The 17,903-nt window shown below is 34.1% G+C and overlaps 2 protein-coding genes and 1 long non-coding RNA gene across 4 annotated transcripts; 2 read left to right on the top strand and 1 right to left on the bottom strand.

The window, feature by feature from the left end:
* Nucleotides 1-384: 384 nt before the first annotated feature.
* Nucleotides 385-909, top strand: LOC142622921 (uncharacterized). Its single transcript, XR_012841981.1, has 3 exons — nt 385-458; nt 566-691; nt 849-909. It is a non-coding gene; the product is annotated as an uncharacterized LOC142622921 (long non-coding RNA).
* A 266-nt stretch (nt 910-1,175) lies between these two features.
* On the top strand, nt 1,176-2,560 carry LOC142637032 (putative trehalose-phosphate phosphatase J). Its single transcript, XM_075811327.1, has 4 exons — nt 1,176-1,206; nt 1,355-1,432; nt 1,637-1,777; nt 2,411-2,560. The coding sequence occupies exons 2-4, from the start codon at nt 1,376-1,378 to the stop codon at nt 2,558-2,560; spliced, it is 348 nt and encodes a 115-aa protein (XP_075667442.1). The 5' UTR covers nt 1,176-1,206; nt 1,355-1,375.
* A 3,175-nt stretch (nt 2,561-5,735) lies between these two features.
* Nucleotides 5,736-9,861, bottom strand: LOC142622412 (putative disease resistance protein RGA3). 2 transcript variants are annotated; one of them, XM_075795874.1, is made up of 2 exons: nt 6,474-9,861; nt 5,736-6,049 (listed from the first exon to the last, which is right to left on the bottom strand). In XM_075795874.1, exon 1 carries the CDS (start codon nt 9,780-9,782, stop codon nt 6,477-6,479), a length of 3,306 nt encoding a protein of 1,101 aa, XP_075651989.1. In that variant the 5' UTR covers nt 9,783-9,861; the 3' UTR covers nt 5,736-6,049; nt 6,474-6,476. The 2 variants fall into 2 exon arrangements, with proteins under 2 accessions (XP_075651989.1, XP_075651990.1); XM_075795875.1 differs by having other exon boundaries at nt 5,736-6,000.
* Nucleotides 9,862-17,903: the final 8,042 nt, after the last annotated feature.

The following is a 17,903-nucleotide window of genomic DNA, read 5'->3' as shown; positions in this document are numbered from 1 at the left end:
ACCGATTGTAAACAACCCTGATCAAGCTTTCATGTCTACTGAGGTTAGTACTTTATCTAAAAAATTTAGAACATACATATATAGTTGTGACTTCTAACTATATATACATCATTAAAGAATTGCCTTAACCTCTATGGAGGAAGAATTAAATTGCCTAATTATTTTGATATGATAATTTTTTTTTTTTTGAGAAAAATATGATACTTAATTGGTTAAACATTGTGCAATAGAAGTAATGTCTATACCATATATATATATGTGTGTGTGTGTGTGTGGAAGTTTTATTTTATTCTTTTATTCTTTTATTTTTTTAATAAATGAATTTGTTCCTCCAAAAACATGTTGGCTTATAAGTTATGACACTATTTGTGCCTCTCGATTGACAGATGCGTTCAGCGGTAAGAGAAATCGGTGAACATTTCCCAACTGCAATTATCTCTGGAAGGTCTAGGGATAAGGTAAATAACTCACACACAACTAATGAAATAATGAGCTAGCTAGACCTGATCATATACGAACTATTTTTTACTAACAATTTTTTTTTTCTTTTTTCTCTCTACTCTAGGTGTTCCAATTTGTGAGATTGAATAACATCTATTATGCTGGAAGTCATGGGATGGATATATCAACCCCAACAGTTTCTCTCAATTATGGTAACCACGAGTATCAAACTAGGACTATTGATGAGAAGGTATATTTCTCAATTGTTTGTGGTTTACTTTCTGTACTTGGTGGTTATTGTCATGAAAACTTTTTTGTGTTGTGTTCAAAACTCCTATAGAAAATAATTGCAACGAAATATGCTTATTGTTTTTCATTCTGAGCACATTACTTGTTTTATCTTACAGGGTAATGACATGGTTAACTTCTGCCCAGTACGAGATTTCTTGCCTAGAATTCAAACGGTAATAAATGATGTATACCTATGGTTGAATAACTTTGTATTCTCTTTGTCAAAGTCAATAAAATGGCAAACTCATACTAAAATGCATGATTATTAGATAAAAATCTCCACCTTTTGTTCCTAGATCTTTTTAGTATTAGAATGCAAATAAATTATCTCTTTCTTTCTTTCTTTCTTTCTTTTTTTTTTCCTTGCTTCTCTTGTTGCGGATAAAGGATAAATTGGAAAAAATAGCAAAAGACATAAAAGGTGCCTCGGTTGAAGACTGCCTCTCTGTACACTTTCGGTGTGTGAATGAAGAGGTAAATAGCATAATGCAATAATACTAATTAATCTGATATGATAAAATAAAATAAAGTGATGTAATAGCAATGATATTGTTAACACCCAATCAAAATCATGGAAAATTGTAATTTTACTTTTGTGGATTTTATGTCTAAATTATTGCAGAATGTTGGCAAGCTTAAGGAGATGGTGGAATCTACAATGGAATTCTATAATGACTTCCGTATATCTGAGGGAAAAAAGGTATAAAAAATTTTCTTGTTGCCATACTAATTATAAGATCTCTATTTTTTAAATATGATTTTTCATAGAGTACCAACCGGTAAAGTTTTATACTTCATATCTCGTGATTTTATTTCTTGGAAAATAGATCATATTTATTTTGTAAAAGATTTATAGTTTACTCCAAAATACTAATTATCTTGTTGTTTGTATTTTTTGTTATAGGTAATGGAAATTCGCCCTATTAGAAATTGGGATAAAGGTTGTGCTTTACAGTATCTGCTTGATACTCTTGGTTTTGAAGACTCTAGCAATGTCCTTTCTATGTATATAGGAGATGATAAAACTGATGAAGATGCTTTTAAGGTATGGGTAACCTGATCAATAGTAATTCATTATTGTCACCAATTTTAAAAGGTTTTAAAAAAGTGGTGATTCTTATTAAATCCATGTTCAATCATCGACCCCCTCTTTTTGTCAAAAAAAAATCATCCCCATCTTCTTCCATTTCAAACGATTGCCTCCACAAAATACTGTTGAGGTAGTCGGATTCAGATCCTTTAGATTTCCTACGTACTCTACTAAATAAATTTTCTTAAATCTTAATCATTCTTTAATGATTTAATGGTCTAGATTCTGCCGTGTCATTATTCCACTAACTATAATTTTAATTATTTTGTTTGCACATTATTTTATTATTTTAAGAATATTATTAGTAAAATGTTGACATGGTAAAATCAAGACTATTAAATCATTAAAGAGTGGTTAGGATTTAAGAAATTCTATTGGTAGAATATCCTAGAAAATCTAGAGGATCTGAATCCAAGGTAGTCTTGGTGGATATTGCAACATTATTGTTCATGAAATCATGCGTTTAACTTTGTTGCTCGTTTTGATGAATAATCAGGCACGTATTTCGACCCACACTAATATAATTTGTACATAAATGTCTACAGATGATTAAAAACACTAATATATTTTGTACATAAATGTCTGCAGATGATTAAAAGCATTGGAAGAGGATTTCCTATAGCTGTTTCTACTACTCCAAAGGAGACAGAAGCCCTTTACTCTTTATGTGACCCAACAGAGGTCATGTCCTTCGTAATTCTTTTAGCAAAGTGGAAAATGGGTTGTACTTTTAAGTAAATTAGTTTAATCCCTCAATATAGAGAAAAGATTCTAGGCTAATTGATGCTTGTTTTTAAATCAGTGAATTAGCATCAATGTCTCGAATTAATGGTATGTTTAGGAGATTAATTAGGTAGATGCTAACTTCTCAGTTACTATGGGACCTGGCAAACTACTGGTTAATAGAAATGTGATTTTCCTTGTTACATTATTGTCATTTATGGTCAATTTTTTCATAAAGGCTATTTTTTCTTATGGGTAAAACTTAGGTACAGTACCTTAGGTACAGTACCTCAGGTACCCCTTTTAAAATTAAAACACCTATACACTCACCTAACGATGATACTGCCGTTACCTTCTCCGTTTATTTCTTTTCTTTTCTTTTCTTTTTTCCCCCATTTCAGACCCAAGACTTCCCACGAGAAAACTGAAAACCCCAAAACCCCAAGCTCCTACCGTTCTCTCTTTCCCTCTTTGTTCTTCTCTTTCTTTCTTTCTTTCCTTCTCTGTCAGTCAAAATTAGATGAAATAGACAAATCCAGCTTTGAATTCTCTATCTCGCTCAATTTTCGCAGATTGGTTGGCTGGCACTATGGTATATATTGGCTAAATCTCATTATAGATTTTCAATTCTAGTTGCTGGGTTTGTGTTATTTTGCGGTTTGGTAGAATTTTTCTTTGTTGATTATGATTTGGGTATCAATTTTTGTTATTGGGTCTGTGTTATTGCTTTGGTTTGTTTTGATATGGGTTTTCAATTATAGTTGCTGAGTTTGAGTTATTTTGAGGTTTGGAAGAGTTTTCCTTTGGCTAATTCTGATGAAGATTTCAATTTTGGCTAATGGGTTTCTCTTAGTATTGCTTTGGTTAATTTTAATTTGGGGTTTCAATTATAGTTTCTGGGTAAGAGCAACCTTAAACAATTTTGTGAGGAACAAAATGAAATTGACCCCTATAAAGTTGAGTAGTGAAAGGTACATTACGCCTTGATTTTATAGGTTATTCTTAGAATTTAGAAAGACACCATGCTTTGAGAGAGAATCTAATATGGGTTTAAATTAAATTTAGTTGAGGTAAAATTTAGTAGTTAGGACCATGAGAAATGAAGGCTGTGTGTTCCCACGGTCATATGAATTGTTCACATGTCATTGTATAATCAGACTGTGTCAACCTCCAACGCTATCCAACACAAAACTGTCAATTTGCTGAGGAGATCAATGTTTATATGCTCATTTACACCATGCTTTCCATCTTCAACCATCATCACCAATATGTGTTCTTTTGATTTTTGAATCAAATGTCTCGGGACCACTGTGTTTTCCTTCCATTGACTTGAATTTGGTTGGTAGGGTGGTGCTTCAGATTATATTAAGGTTGCTCCACCTATTCTCACCTTGAAGACTGTTAACTTTTCTTTTCTTTTCTTTTTTGTTGAGGGGAACGAAGACTGTTAACTTGAAAATAAATTTGTGATAGTGGATCATTTGCTCTTTGAATCCTTGGTGTGTTGGTTATATCTAGAAACTTTATTTATAACCACAACTTTGGTATCATACAGAATGTTCTTAGTGATTAAACCTATGACCTTTTAGATTGACCAGGGCAGTAATCTAAGCGCTATTGGGTTTTTGAGTTATTGTATTAAAGCTTATTGGGAAGAGTTACATATCCTTAGTTTCACATTGTAGTAGCAGAACACGCATCAGTAAATAAACATATCCTTGATTATTTAGAAATGAAATTTTACCATCTTTTGACTATTTTTGTTAATATTTCTCATTTTGCCTTGATTCTAACTTGTGCATTGGCAGACAAATTGGCAAAGTTTGCCACTTCAGGAGTTATGAGAAATGCATCTCAAGGATTGACCATTCATTCCTGGTCTATTAAAGCCTGCCCAGAAAATCTATTCTCATTCACCAAAATGAGTTGATCGAGTTAATTAACCGGACTGATCTTGTTATATCTCCTCATTGATTGGAAAGAATATCTTAGTATCAAGATGTATCAGTGTTAAGCCCGGTAGGAGAACTGAAAGAAACAATTACAATATCCAAAAATATATGCATTGTTTGGACGAAAGATTTATACAACATGGAGACATATAGTGATTTGCAGCTCAACCATTTCCAATGGCAAAAAGACGTGTTAGATTGAATAGGCAGTAGGACTTAAAATGTTGAATACATTCAAATTATTTTGTACAATTGCAAATTCTGTCGTCTGTGTAACAATCCATTGGTTAATTTAGTTATTGCCCGTGAGAGGTGTGGTTAAGTTGTTAGATGTCTGTTAGCATAGTTGAGTTACTGTTCAGTTAATCCATTATAAAGAGTCTCTTCTACAGTAATTCAGAGGTTAGAGTGGAATAATACAAGTTTTACTTTCTCTCATAATCTCGGCTCTGCGATTCTGCATTTCCCTCCTTTCTTCTAATATTTCTTGTATCAAATACTTAACTATCAAACGCTTGGCTATAATTTTCACACCAATCAATTCTCAATTAGTAATCTCCAAAGGTGTCAAAAATTAAGAATTAACATGTTGTAACTTGGTAGTGCCAAAAATTATGAGCTCTGCCCGCACTAAAAAAAGCAAGTTTAGATTTCTTAAATTCTAATAATTTAAGAGTGGGGTGATTCAAGGAAGCAAAAGTTATCCTGTGGATGAAGTTACAGTTCACAATTCAAATGTCTAATTCACATGCAATCTTTAATATTAAATTCCTGAATTCTTCATAACAACTTTAAATGACCACAAATAATTTCAAAAAGTTTGTCACAAATCCTGTTAATTAATTTTTCATTGGGCGTAAGGAAAATAAAAAGAAAATCTGAAAAGGCCCAAAGCAAGCAAAGGACGGAGCTAAGCTTGACCATTTTAAAAAAAAATATATTAGTATATATATAAGTATTAATTTTAGCAATTTTGTTATATAAAATTACACTTTGTCCTCTTAACAATAGGATTGATTCTTTTAAAAGCAATGCTATAACCACAAACTTTTCTATAACATTTTTATAAATTATTGACATAGTAAATTGACTAAATTCTTATTAATTCACATCTGGACTCATTACCTAATAATTTTTTTACTTACTAATAATCACATAGCTCTACATTTTCCTCATTTTAAAGTCCATAAAAAAATTTATAACTCTAAAATCTAAAACAAAATATACAAAGCCAAACAAATCACAATAAAATTTATCAATAGCAAAACTAAAAAAAATTAAGTACATCCAACAAATTTTATCCAAAACAAACAATCCAGCCCTATAAAAAATTTTAAACAAATAATTTTTTCCTTAACTAGCGGCAAACACACATTTAAAATTAAAAAAATAAATAAAACCTTATCAGCTAAACAGCAGCAGAGCCGAATGCCACTGTCACCGCACACAGCCAGCAAAAGAACTGCCCTCCTAATTTGAAGTTCTACCTCGGGAATTTAGAACCTAAAAGATAGAGCACTGTCATTGGCAACACCAAGTTCCTGGTAGTAGACTATCTCATGAAAAAAAAAAAATAGTCAGTCTTTAAAGTTAATGTCTTCTAGATATTTTGTAATTCACATATCAACACACAATTATGCACATAATCATCTATTTATTCATGCTTTAAACAAACTTTTGCAAGCGGCTTTTTTCTTTAACATAAAAAGTTACAGAATGCGAAACACACCCCAAAAAAAAAAAAAAAAAAAAAAAAAAAAAACAGAAAAAGTTACTCTATTAAATTAAATGTGCTTCCTCTCAATCAAATTAAATTTGGCCATCAACATGTCTCTTAGCCAATTGCAAAGCATCATTTGATTCCATTAGTAAGCTTTGAAAAATCTCCTTTGCATCTCCTTCTATTATAAACTATGCAAAAATAGAGATCGAGCGAGAGAAAGAGGAGAGAGACGTCCAGAAGGGTAATCAGTTACCTTTTATGTGGACCAAAATTTCAGTTTCTGAAGTGCCTTGCAACGATTCCTTGATTGTAATGGTGGAGGTCTTGGAGGATCGACGATATCAATGTTGGGGATTCGAGCAATCTTATGCCAATCCTCGCCGCTGTCTTTCTTGCACCGCCTCTGCAGATGTGGACAATATGCAATTCTCAATGTTTTGAGTGCGGTAAGATTCTGCAACTCGTCCGGTATAGACATTAGATTATCGCAGTAATGAATTCGCAAAGATGAAAGTGACGTGAGGCATCCTATCTGCTTCGGCAAGGAAACTAACTTCGGACATCCGGTAATACGTAAGTCCTCAAGGCTAGTTAAATATTGAATTCCTTCAGAGAAAGAGCAGAATTTGTAGCAATTCCAAATCCCTAACCTCTGTAGTGAAGACAAGCCCCGCAATCCATTTACCGGAAAGGACATAATATTTGTACAGCTCGATATATCGAGTTCCCGTAAAGAATGTAGGTACTGGAGTCCTTCTGGCAGACTTTCGAGTCCCTTACAATAACTAAGATGAAAGTGTTTCATTGTAGTAAGATTTTGAAACCATCCATCCGGAAGAGAGTGAAGAAGTGTCGATTCATGCATTCCTCCAATTTGAAGGAAAGAAAGTGAAGTGAGATTCATCACTAACTTAATTAACATTGCATTGCTCTCACGGATTGTCAAGCTTGTAATGGAAGGAATAATAGGCATTTCAACTAAATTTGGACAACCCATGATATATAATGTGCTTAGGCGGGGAAAATTTTCTCTTCCATCCATTGTTCGCCATTCCTCCAAATTAGCCATCATATCTAACTCCAGTATCTCCAATGATGGGAATGAAATTGCAATATCTCCATGTAACTCATTGCCAAGATACTTCATAGAATCCATGCCACTTATTGTAAGAACCTTGAGGAATGGTAGTTTTCCAAGAGGTGGCAGATGTTCACATCTTTCACACTTAATTAGAGAAATTTCAACCAGATCATGAAGGAGTAAATCTTGCATCCATGTTGGAAATTTTGAACCCAAATAGTTATGAATGTGCAACACTTTCAGATTTGAATGAGGTTGGAGACCATCAAGAACATCTTCAACCTGTTCTGGTACAGGGCACTGACTTTTGTTCTGCCAAACCAGACGTAGTGAATGAAGACTTTGTTTCCCAATCAAATTTGCATTTTTTGCCTCTGCAAAATTTCTTACATTATCAAGTTCCTTTATTGACAACTCGTTTCGAAGGTGTAGTCCTTTCAGCTCACTTAATTGATAACCATTTTTCTTGCCAACGATGAAGATGCTTAATGATTGGAGGCACGTTAGTTGGCCCATCCCTTCAGCCATACAAGTAAGAGAAGCACAACCTATAAGCCCAAGATAGATAAGGTTTTTCATGTGCCTCATACCATTGGGCAACTTATGAAGAGCATGACACTGATCTAGTTTCAGCGTTTGCAGGTTCAAGAGGCAAGTTATTGATTCAGGTAAAACTTTGAAGTTGGAATGAGACATGTCGAGATACCTCAAGTGTTTTAAACTAGTGATTGATCTTGGTGCGTTTTGTAATGGTTTTTCAGCTAACTTGCACACCCGAAGATACTTTTGTTTCAAAAGGAAGGATAGAGGAGATTTATACTCACTGTTAAAATTTCGTGACCCAATGTATGAGCGTAGAGATCGGACTTTGCATACTTCAACATCCCAAGAAGTGCGTTGATAATAATTCAAGTGGCGAATCATTTTTGGAACTTTGACCTCTTTGTCAGATTCCACCACAACGCATTCAAGCCTCATAATAGACTGAGCAAGGTCATGCATAAGATCATGCATTTTACATGTTATGTTAATAGGAGAATCCTCCACAACATCTTGAAAGAAAGATCTCCACACTAATTCATTGAAGATAATAATGCCAACATCATGCGGCTCCAATGATTCTTTAAAGGGAATAAAACCATTAGCCATCCACAATTGTATCAACTGATCCCTTTTAAGCACATGATCTTTGGGGAATATACAGCAGAAAGCAAAACATTGCCTTAGATGTGGGGGTAAATGGGTGTAACTCAACCTCAACGCAGGCAAGATGGAATTTTCACCTTCTGGTAATTCCCAAATTTGACTTTCTTTCACAGATAACCACTCACTTTCCCTACTTTTTAAGCTCATGAGGCTTCCAAGAGTCTTTATTGCTAGAGGTACCCCTCCACACTTCTTCACTATTTCCTTGCCAATTGATTCCAATTCTGATCTCTCCTTTGGCCTTCCCATCCCAAATGCACATCTTGCAAACAGGGACCAAGAGTCATTCTCTGACAAACATCCTATGTGGTGTATAGGTAGTGTGGCCATCATAAGCGCTACATTCTCAATCCGGGTTGTCACCATAACCTTACTTCCGTTCGACCCACACCTCAACACATCTTTTAAGCCATTCCATTTGTCATGGTATTCGTTCCAAACATCATCCAAAACAAGCAAAAATTTCCTCCCACGCAATTTTTCCTGCAAGCGTTGCTGTAATGGGTCCAACTCTGAAAGATTACATGCACTACCATCAATGGACTCTATGATTGCTCTCACCAATTTTCTTATATGGAAATCATCTGATACACACACCCAAATTCTCATATCATAATGCCTCTGTACCCTTGCATCATTGTAGACCAACTGTGCAAGTGTTGTTTTCCCCAAGCCCCCCATGCCCCATACGGCATAAATAGCAAGATTATCTTGATCAGACACATCAGTGAGCAATACTTGAATTATTTTTTCTTTCTCTTCACCTCTTCCATAAATCTCACTTTCATACACAAGTGAGCCAGTTTGTCTTCCTTCTATATCACAGACTTCCATGTTTATATCTCCCTCTCTCAAGTGAAACTTAGATCTCTCCATAGAAATGGATTCTAGCCTATCCCTCACATTCTTCAGTTTATGTGCCATCTTCATGCGAAATATAAGTCGGTTTTGAAGAGAAAAGTAGCTACTTACTTGGCTGTTCACACCTTTCTCTTTCTCCGCCTTTCGTATTAGAGCTTCAGTTGCAAACTCGTCCAGAACATCATCTGCATCATAAGCTCCTTCTTTGAGCTTTCTCAGCCAATTCCTGATAGCCTCACTCTTCCACTGCTTCTCCTCTGCATCTTGCAGAACAGCTTGGATGGTGGAAAGTGTGCTCTCAAGGTTGTCAAGCTCATCTCTCAGGCCCCAAGCAATTCCCAATTCTTGAAGTGCTGAAGTATTCAAGTTACCCACCATAGAGCTCACCAGGGCAGATAGAAGTATGTCCGCCATTCCGTCTCTTTCACTCTGTCTCTCTTTCTCACTCACTCACTCACTCTGGCAACAAAATGCTAGTGGAATACAGGATAGCTCAGGGGAAGTGAATTGCCAAAAGGGAATTGCGTGTAAAAGTCTTTCTAGCTTTGGCTCCACGCGGTTGGTGTGGACTTGACTCAGGCAGTATTATGCTTTGGATGCTAAATTGTTAATGTCCTTGGATTGGCTAGAGAGTCTACATCTGGCTCCACAGGGTATTGACTGACTTTACGACTGTTGCGTGTAAAAGTCTTTACGACTGTTGATAGTGGTGCCGTGTAGCTGTAATGTAATTTTCTTTTTCTTTTTTCTTTTTTCTTTTTTCTTTTTTGAGAAACCAGCTGTAATGTAATTTTCGATTGGGGTTTTTTTATTATTTAATACTAGCTGAGGATTCGTTTTGGAAACGATGCCGTTTTTATTGTTAGCACAAAGTGGATATATGGGCCTTTTGCACTTGATTTTCTCAACTTGTTTCATTTGCTTGTGGGCCTTTTGGCCTTATGGACTCAATCACAGGATTCTTCTTTTTTCTTTTTCTTTTTTTTAAAATACTTTTTACTCTATTTTAAATACTAGTCACTATGGAACCTACCCATTTGTGAGTAGGGATGGCAATTCCTATTTACATGTCAGATTGTGTCGTGTCAATTCATGCATATTTGACTATATAAGTCAACACTAATTCGACATGTTTATTAAACGGGTCAAGATTCTTCAACTCTAACACAACACATTTATTAAACAGGTCAGCCGTGTCGACCTATTTATCTGATTTTAACAAAATGAAGAAAAACATTTGTGAAAAAACAAGCAAATAAATATTTTTAAATATAAAATTCGGAACTAATGAGTAACTGCATCACAAATAATCATTTAAAATTAAAGCATATCTCAATATCATAATTAATCAATCACAATATGCCAAATAAAATAAACTACAACAACTAATAAGTTTATATACCTCAAGTTTGAAGGGTATATTGGTAAAATTTCATTTAATTAAATGGGTCAGACGGGTCAAACGGGTTCCATAGGTTGAACCCTAACCCAACCCGTTTATCAAATGGGACCCGAATATGACGCGAACCCTTTAAATCTTAACCCATAACTTGCTAATTTCGTATCGTATCGTGTCGAGTTCGCGGGTCGTGTCCAATTTTGCCACACCTATTTGTGAGGTAGACTAAAATAATTTTATAAAATATTAAATTGATTAAGAAACTACAGCATTACATGATTTGCTCTTGTATAACTTTAATTTGTGTTACAATTTGATAAATAAGTCATTGTTTGAACGTGCAATGGCTTACAAAAAATTTGTCAGATAATTTCAGATACTGCAAAAAATAATTTAAAAATTCAAATATTAAAATTTCTGAAAGACTAAAAAAATAGTAAAGAATCAAATGATTCTCAGCTTAGAAATTATTGAAAAAAACAAAATATATATATGACTAAAAAGTAGAAAAATATAAGAAAAAATTGGGTTATATTCAAATGAATAATCCATGACTATAAGTTTGCACCTTATCATAAAATATCACGTTAGTGAAGTAGAGAGATAATAATAATAATAATAATAATAATATCAAAAACAATTTGAGTTTGGCTTAAACAAAAATAATTTTGTTCAAAAAAATGATGAGTTTGAGTTTAAGTTGGACTTGTTTATATTGTTGCAATGAAAGATCAGTAGTTTAATGATTGATTGGTCATGTACATTGAAAAAGATGTAGTTGATAGAATTGATAATAAACCTATCATAAAATGATTTCAAAATATAAAAACTTGTAAAACAAAATTTAAAACTTTATATATATTTGAGCGTGTTTTTTTGTGATGTCAATATATTCAAGTTTTATTTTTATTATTCTGAAAAAAAATGTTTTATTTTTATTAAATTTTTTTAATAACCACTCTAAAAAAATTATAGAGCTGCCACTGGTACAAAGAGATTATTATTACCAAAAATAATAATAATTCAAAGGCTGCACCTGCACCTTCTGGTGTTGCTAAAGTAGATTGCAATGCTTCAATGACCACCAAACCAAAATAGCTGATGAGAAATAGGTCTGATAGTAGTGAAAGAGTTTGTCGTCCTCAAAAAAAAAAATACCAAAGCAAGTTATTGCATGTTCCAATTTTAAGGATAAATCTCTTCGTCTATATGAGAAATCCTCTATTGTTAAAAATAAACAAAATGATATTGTAGAAGATGAGATTGCAGTGGCTTGACATCTGGGCCTAATGAGCCCCGACAAATAGAAGGCTTGAGGATTTTACCCTCTACAATTCTAATGGAAAACCAGAGTTTGTAGAAATGGTGCAAGTTGATGATTTATTCATTTCAGGTACCATCCTGCTTTTGGAAGAAAATTCCAAGAAAGGGAAGGAAAAGGGTGTGAGATGTGAAGGCTTTGGGCGGATCGAATCCTGGGCAATATCAGGATATGAAGAAGGCACACTAGTGATTTGGGTCTCCACTATCATAGCAGCTTATGATTGTGTTAAGCCGGCAAATGGCTACAAAAGTCTGTAATAGTCTATTCCTTGAAAAGGCCAATGCATGTGTGCAGGTCTACCAAAAACTGTCAAGGACTCCTTGTGGTGACCCCAATTTGACCCTGGATGAATTGCTTGCAAGGGTTGTCCGCTCCATAAGTACTACTAAGACATTCTCACTTGAGAATATTAGAGAATTTATTGTTTCTCAAGGTGAATTCATATACAACCAACTAATTGGTTTAGACAGCACATCTAAAGAAAATGAGCAAACTTTTAGAGACTTGCCTATGTTGACAGCTCTCAGGGATGAGAACAAGAAACAAGGAAATTTAGTGCCTCTTGAGGATAGTAGCTGTGGTGGTAATATGAAAATCAGTGGTGAACAGAAAACTAATCAGTCTAGTTCATCCAGTACTTGTGGAGGTCAAGAAGATGAGGATATGAAATTGGCTTGGTTGCTGCAGGAGGAGGAAAACCGGCAAATAAAACAAATGAAAACTTGGCACTCGGTTGCATCATCAAACAATTTCTTGATAGTTTATTTATTTTGCCGCCTACTTGTTTGTTGAAGCTACCTGACACATAGTTTTATTTTGTTTTGTTTGCCAGTTTTCCTCCTTATGCAACAAGCAAGCCAATTCCATATTCTAATCTTGCTGAGCTCTAGGAGTACTAGGTGAACCAAACTAATTTGTTTCTGTCCAACACTGATTTTTAGACTCATACCCATCACCCCACCAAAGCTACTAGCCTACTACCCTTAGGAGGCACAAAAACACCTTGCTTCCTTCTCACATCCCTAGGAGCAGTCAACATATGCAAGGCCCTAAAAATCTGCTCATTTCCTTAGATGTGTCATCTAAACCAATTAGTTGATTCTATATAAATTCACCTTGAGAAAAAATAAATTTTATAATAGGTCTCAAACAGAAGGTCTTACTAGTGCTCATGGAGAGAACAATTCTTGTAAGTAATTCATTTAGGGTCATAATAGGGTCACCTCCAAAAGCCCTTGACAATTTTTGTTAGACCTGTACACATGCATTGGCCTTTTAAAGGAACTAGACTATATAGGCTTTGGTAGTCATTTGCAAGTTTAAACAATCATAATCTGCAATATTAACAAAGATCCAAATGACTAGTATGCTTTCTTCATATCTAGATATTGCATAGAATTCAATTTGCCCAAAACCTTTATATCTCAAAGCCCTTTCCTTTCCATTTTTAGAACATTCTCTCAAAGACAAGATAATGCCTGAAATGAACAGATTATTAATTTCGAACATTTTCATAGGGTGTGGCTTTCCATTATCATTGTGGAGGCAAAATCTTTAAGCCTTCTATTTGGTCGAGGACCATCCAAACCAAATGTCAAGCCTATGGCTGCAATCTCATTTTCTACTATGACATTCTTTTAAGTATTAACAACAAAACCATTTCTCATATGAACAAATAGATAATTTATCCTTAAAATCAGAACATGCAACACCTCAATTTGTTACTTTTGGGGAACTAAAAACTTTTTCATCTATTTCTCTTCAGCCACTTAGGTTTGGGGGCCATTAAAGCATTGCAATCTGCTTTAGCCACACCAGAAGGTGCAACCTTTGAAATATTATTAGTCTGTTTTCTTATCCCAAAAGCAAAATATTTAGTTAGCTTGGAAGAAAACCGTACATTCAATCCAAACAGATAAATGATGACTATAAGAGATACAACAAGTATATATAGTTATTATAAAGAAAGAGAACAGCAAAAAGAAATAGGTTAAGTCTATAATGATAAAAACATATGGGTTCCTTTCGCAGCCAAATGGGAGTAAGGAGCAAATTTCTTGTATCTGACTTAAACTTGGACAAAGAAAATGACAAATATTAATGGCTATATGAATTAAATTGCCATCCATCGAAAGAGTTGCAATGCTATAAAAAGAGAAAAATAGAGATTAAACTACAATTATTAATGGAAGCTATATGCATATATCTTGGTTTTTCATATTTATGTATGTATGTATGTCTATAAGTATGCATGTATTTACATCTAAGCACCAATTTTCGAGACACTGAAAGTCAAAAGGGCATGCTACTAACTTACTAAACAATTGGGACCTTGGGCTAACAAGACTTCACTTGCAGTGTGTCTTGAGTTCGAGTCACCCCTCTCTCATTAGTGAGTGCATTGGTGTCTATTTTCCACTCTCATGTGCATGTAGGGGTTGCCCCATCCCCACTACACAATTTTTTTTCTACCCACAAAAAAAAAACCCATACTAAGCACTCTCCCTATTCCTTTTTTTTTTCTTTTTGTCTTTTGTATAACTCTTTCATATATATAAATATCAAAATTCCTTAAAAAAATAAAAAATAGTTCTTAATTATCTTATCAACTTTTTTAAGGTTCAAAAGTTATAAAATTTATAAAAGAATACCTATCACAAGTGTTGAGAATTCGAATTCTTTATATAATAATTCTTTCCATGAAACTAATAAAATTTGAAAAAAAATTATAAAATACACTTCATAATTTGGTATCTTTTTCAAGTTAAACTGAAAAGAATATGCACAAATGATATTACCATATCATTTTAAATTGTAATAATTTTTTTCATTTTAATATAAGCATAAAAAATCACTTAAGATGTGCTTGAGATTTATCTAAGATTATAAATCATCATATAAGAATTATAAGTGGAACTTTGACTATGAAAATTAAACATGGCCTATTAGTATAAAGCTATCATTTTATGGATTTTCTAACTTTGAAATACTACTTCTTTTTTTTATACAGGGCAATAAAATTCTACCCAATACTCATATGAGTGACATATTATTGTTCAAATTAATCTTAAGTATTATATAAGTGTGTTTTGTCCATGCGCTATGCGTGTATGTATGTATGCAAATATATAAATTTTTCCCCTGGAAGTCAAATCTTAACTCTACCACTAACGCCAATATCATGGGACTCTGTCACAATATCATGTTTAGCCTCGAATTTTATTATGGACTACATCACTTCCCATCAGAGGCTAAACATGGAAGTGAACTCTTCTTGATGAAGAAATTCTTGCGTCTTTTTTTAATATCGAATGGTCTTGTTTATGTCCCTTTTGTAAACATTTTGATTTCAGTGATCGCTTTTGTCTTTGTAAACTTCCAATATTTTCTCTTTTGAATCTTAAATGACCCATTTATGCCATTCAAACACAGGATTGCATATGAAGTATTTCCTCATTACCTCTCTACAAATTCTTTTAGAAAACTCACTCTCTATAAAAAAAAATAAAAAGACAATCTCTAATCTCAATACACCTTCTACAGAAATTGCACATGAATCCAAATAGGTATGTCAATTACAAGAAATTAAATATATCATGTATTCAGTGTGACTGACAAGAAGTGAGTTTCATCTCTATGTGAGAAAGAGAAAACATACACTAAATGCATGGTATACTTTCTTGTCAATCACACCAATCTTAAATTTTTCTGTGCACTTTGTTCATCTACTATTGCCTCAGAAGTTGCAAGCTTTTGCCTCTATGAAACTTGCTGCCAATTGTCATGCCATAAAGATATATTCTTGTCATATGCCTCAAAGATATACATATCAAATGAATATAAATCCTCTATCCCACTCTTCTTATTTTTTTCAACCAAATATAAACTTTCATCAAAGAATTAAAATATCAAGGAGTTGTTGGAAAATATGGCTAAATAAACAAGTTTTGATTCAACAATACAAATCCTAAAAATTTAGCAATGACAAAAATAAATAGATAGAGTTAGAAAGATCTCACAAACTATAGAATCACGCAAAATGCATTGTCTTTAAAGGTTGATTTGTGCCACCCGAAGTAGAACTCGGTGTGAATGATTCTCTTGGCCGAACAACCCCCCAAGATTAGACTATAGTAATTTCTTTAAGTTGATCACACACTCAAGCAAGAAGAACTAGAAACAACCTTACTTGCCTTTCTTTTCCTTAAGAAAAATGAAGCTAAAAATTTTGTGCTAAAAATTTCTGTGCAGCCAAAAAAAAAGAACAGAACAGAGAGGCAGAGAGCTACGGCTGGAGAAGATGAGAAAATATATGTATTGAATAGTGTGTTTTATAGGGTTTATAAACTATTTGATGGGAGGGTTGGGCTGCACCAATGGGCAGCACAATAAATGTCCCAATGGGCTGTATAATTAATGTCCAACAGGCAGAACTAAAATGGGCTAAAACAAAAGAAAGGGAAAATGAATGAGGCCCAAGAGAGATGGAGACAAGCTTAAGTCCAACCCATGCCTAACTCCAACCCTTAGCCCATTTTCTTTCAATCTACCACTTAAGAGGTTCTATGCTTTATAAACCTACATGAGAACTCATCTTTAACCAATGTGGGACACAAGCATAGTTTAAGAGTTTGAAACACACATACTCCAACAGAAGTTACATCAACAAGCATCTGGTGATCTAGGAAGCTTGGCACTTCATCCAAATTACTAAATTTGAATTATTTTTTGCATGATGGGCTAGGTGTTCATGATTCCTTATGCTTCACTCTTTTAGTATTTCATTTTATGCTCTAGGCCTCCATCAATTGATATATGTTTTATGTAATTTTTTTTTATATTTTAAACTTTAATTATTTTATACGAAAAAAAAAAACAAAAAATAATATAGAGTACTAAGTGTAAGTGCACAAATGCACCCGGACCCAAAAACGAAGTTGGGCTCAGGCCCAATGAGCCTTATACAATAAAGTTTGTAGAGTATGGATTTGAAGTCTAGGTTTGAGATGTTGGAAGCTCGATTAATAGACTAGAATGTTACAATCTGTGCAAATGATGAACAAATATAACAAATAGATCTCCTTGGACGTAAGCCGAGGATGATTCGTATAAATATTCTCTTTTCAGGCCCAAGTTTACAATCCTTGGTTCCTTTTTTTTTAGCAGAAAGTGCCAGTCCCCCTCTCTTTCTCCTTTTGCCTCCTTATATACTTCTTCTTCATTAGATCCTCCACGTGTCATACAGATCCTCCCTTTAGATACCTGTCACATCCGCCACCTTCTTGAAGTCTTCAAACTATAACAGGAAGGCTGAATTCTACTGTTCAGAGGTCATCTCCCCATTACTGCGGCCAAGGAGGTAGGTGCAGGATCTTTAATGTGGGGGTTACAACCTTTTTTTTAGATATTTCTCTCACGTCCTTACTTCTAGAGGGTGCCTGAATCACCCTCTTACCCATTAGCTTTCTCCAGAATTCTGCCTTTAATTTTATGGGCAAGTCCCAGGGTCATCGCCGGGACTGTCTGAGGAGACATTCATCCTCGGACAACTCCTCGGACCTCTGCAGTGTAGGCTGATTCGTGAGCCTAGTGGCCCCTTGACAAAAACAAACTAGTATCAACCGACCAGGCCCAAAGCCCAATTGTTTATTCAATAGCTTTTTTACCCCCCCACACTAAGTTATGATTAAAGGAATATATTTGAATACTCAAAATGGAGTAGAGGATTTTATTCATACTCCCTAGGACTCTAAAAGTTCGAGAATATTTATCTATATTTTTTCATCTTAATTTCCTCTAAATCATAATTTTT

The sequence above is a fragment of the Castanea sativa genome, chromosome 1, assembly GCF_040712315.1.
Source record: "Castanea sativa cultivar Marrone di Chiusa Pesio chromosome 1, ASM4071231v1".
NCBI lineage: Eukaryota > Viridiplantae > Streptophyta > Magnoliopsida > Fagales > Fagaceae > Castanea > Castanea sativa.
This window is presented reverse-complemented; position numbering and strand designations above follow the sequence as displayed.

What these genes read in the sequence shown, in the direction of transcription:
- LOC142622412 (XM_075795874.1), bottom strand. Translation starts at nt 9,782, where the DNA reads ATGGCGGACATACTTCTATCTGCCCTGGTGAGCTCTATGGTGGGTAAC.
- LOC142637032 (XM_075811327.1), top strand. Translation starts at nt 1,376, where the DNA reads ATGGTGGAATCTACAATGGAATTCTATAATGACTTCCGTATATCTGAG. An exon ending in GTATATCTGAGGGAAAAAAG is followed by an intron (nt 1,433 to 1,636) that starts GTATAAAAAATT and finishes TTTTTGTTATAG; the next exon opens with GTAATGGAAATTCGCCCTAT. An exon ending in CTGATGAAGATGCTTTTAAG is followed by an intron (nt 1,778 to 2,410) that starts GTATGGGTAACC and finishes AAATGTCTGCAG; the next exon opens with ATGATTAAAAGCATTGGAAG.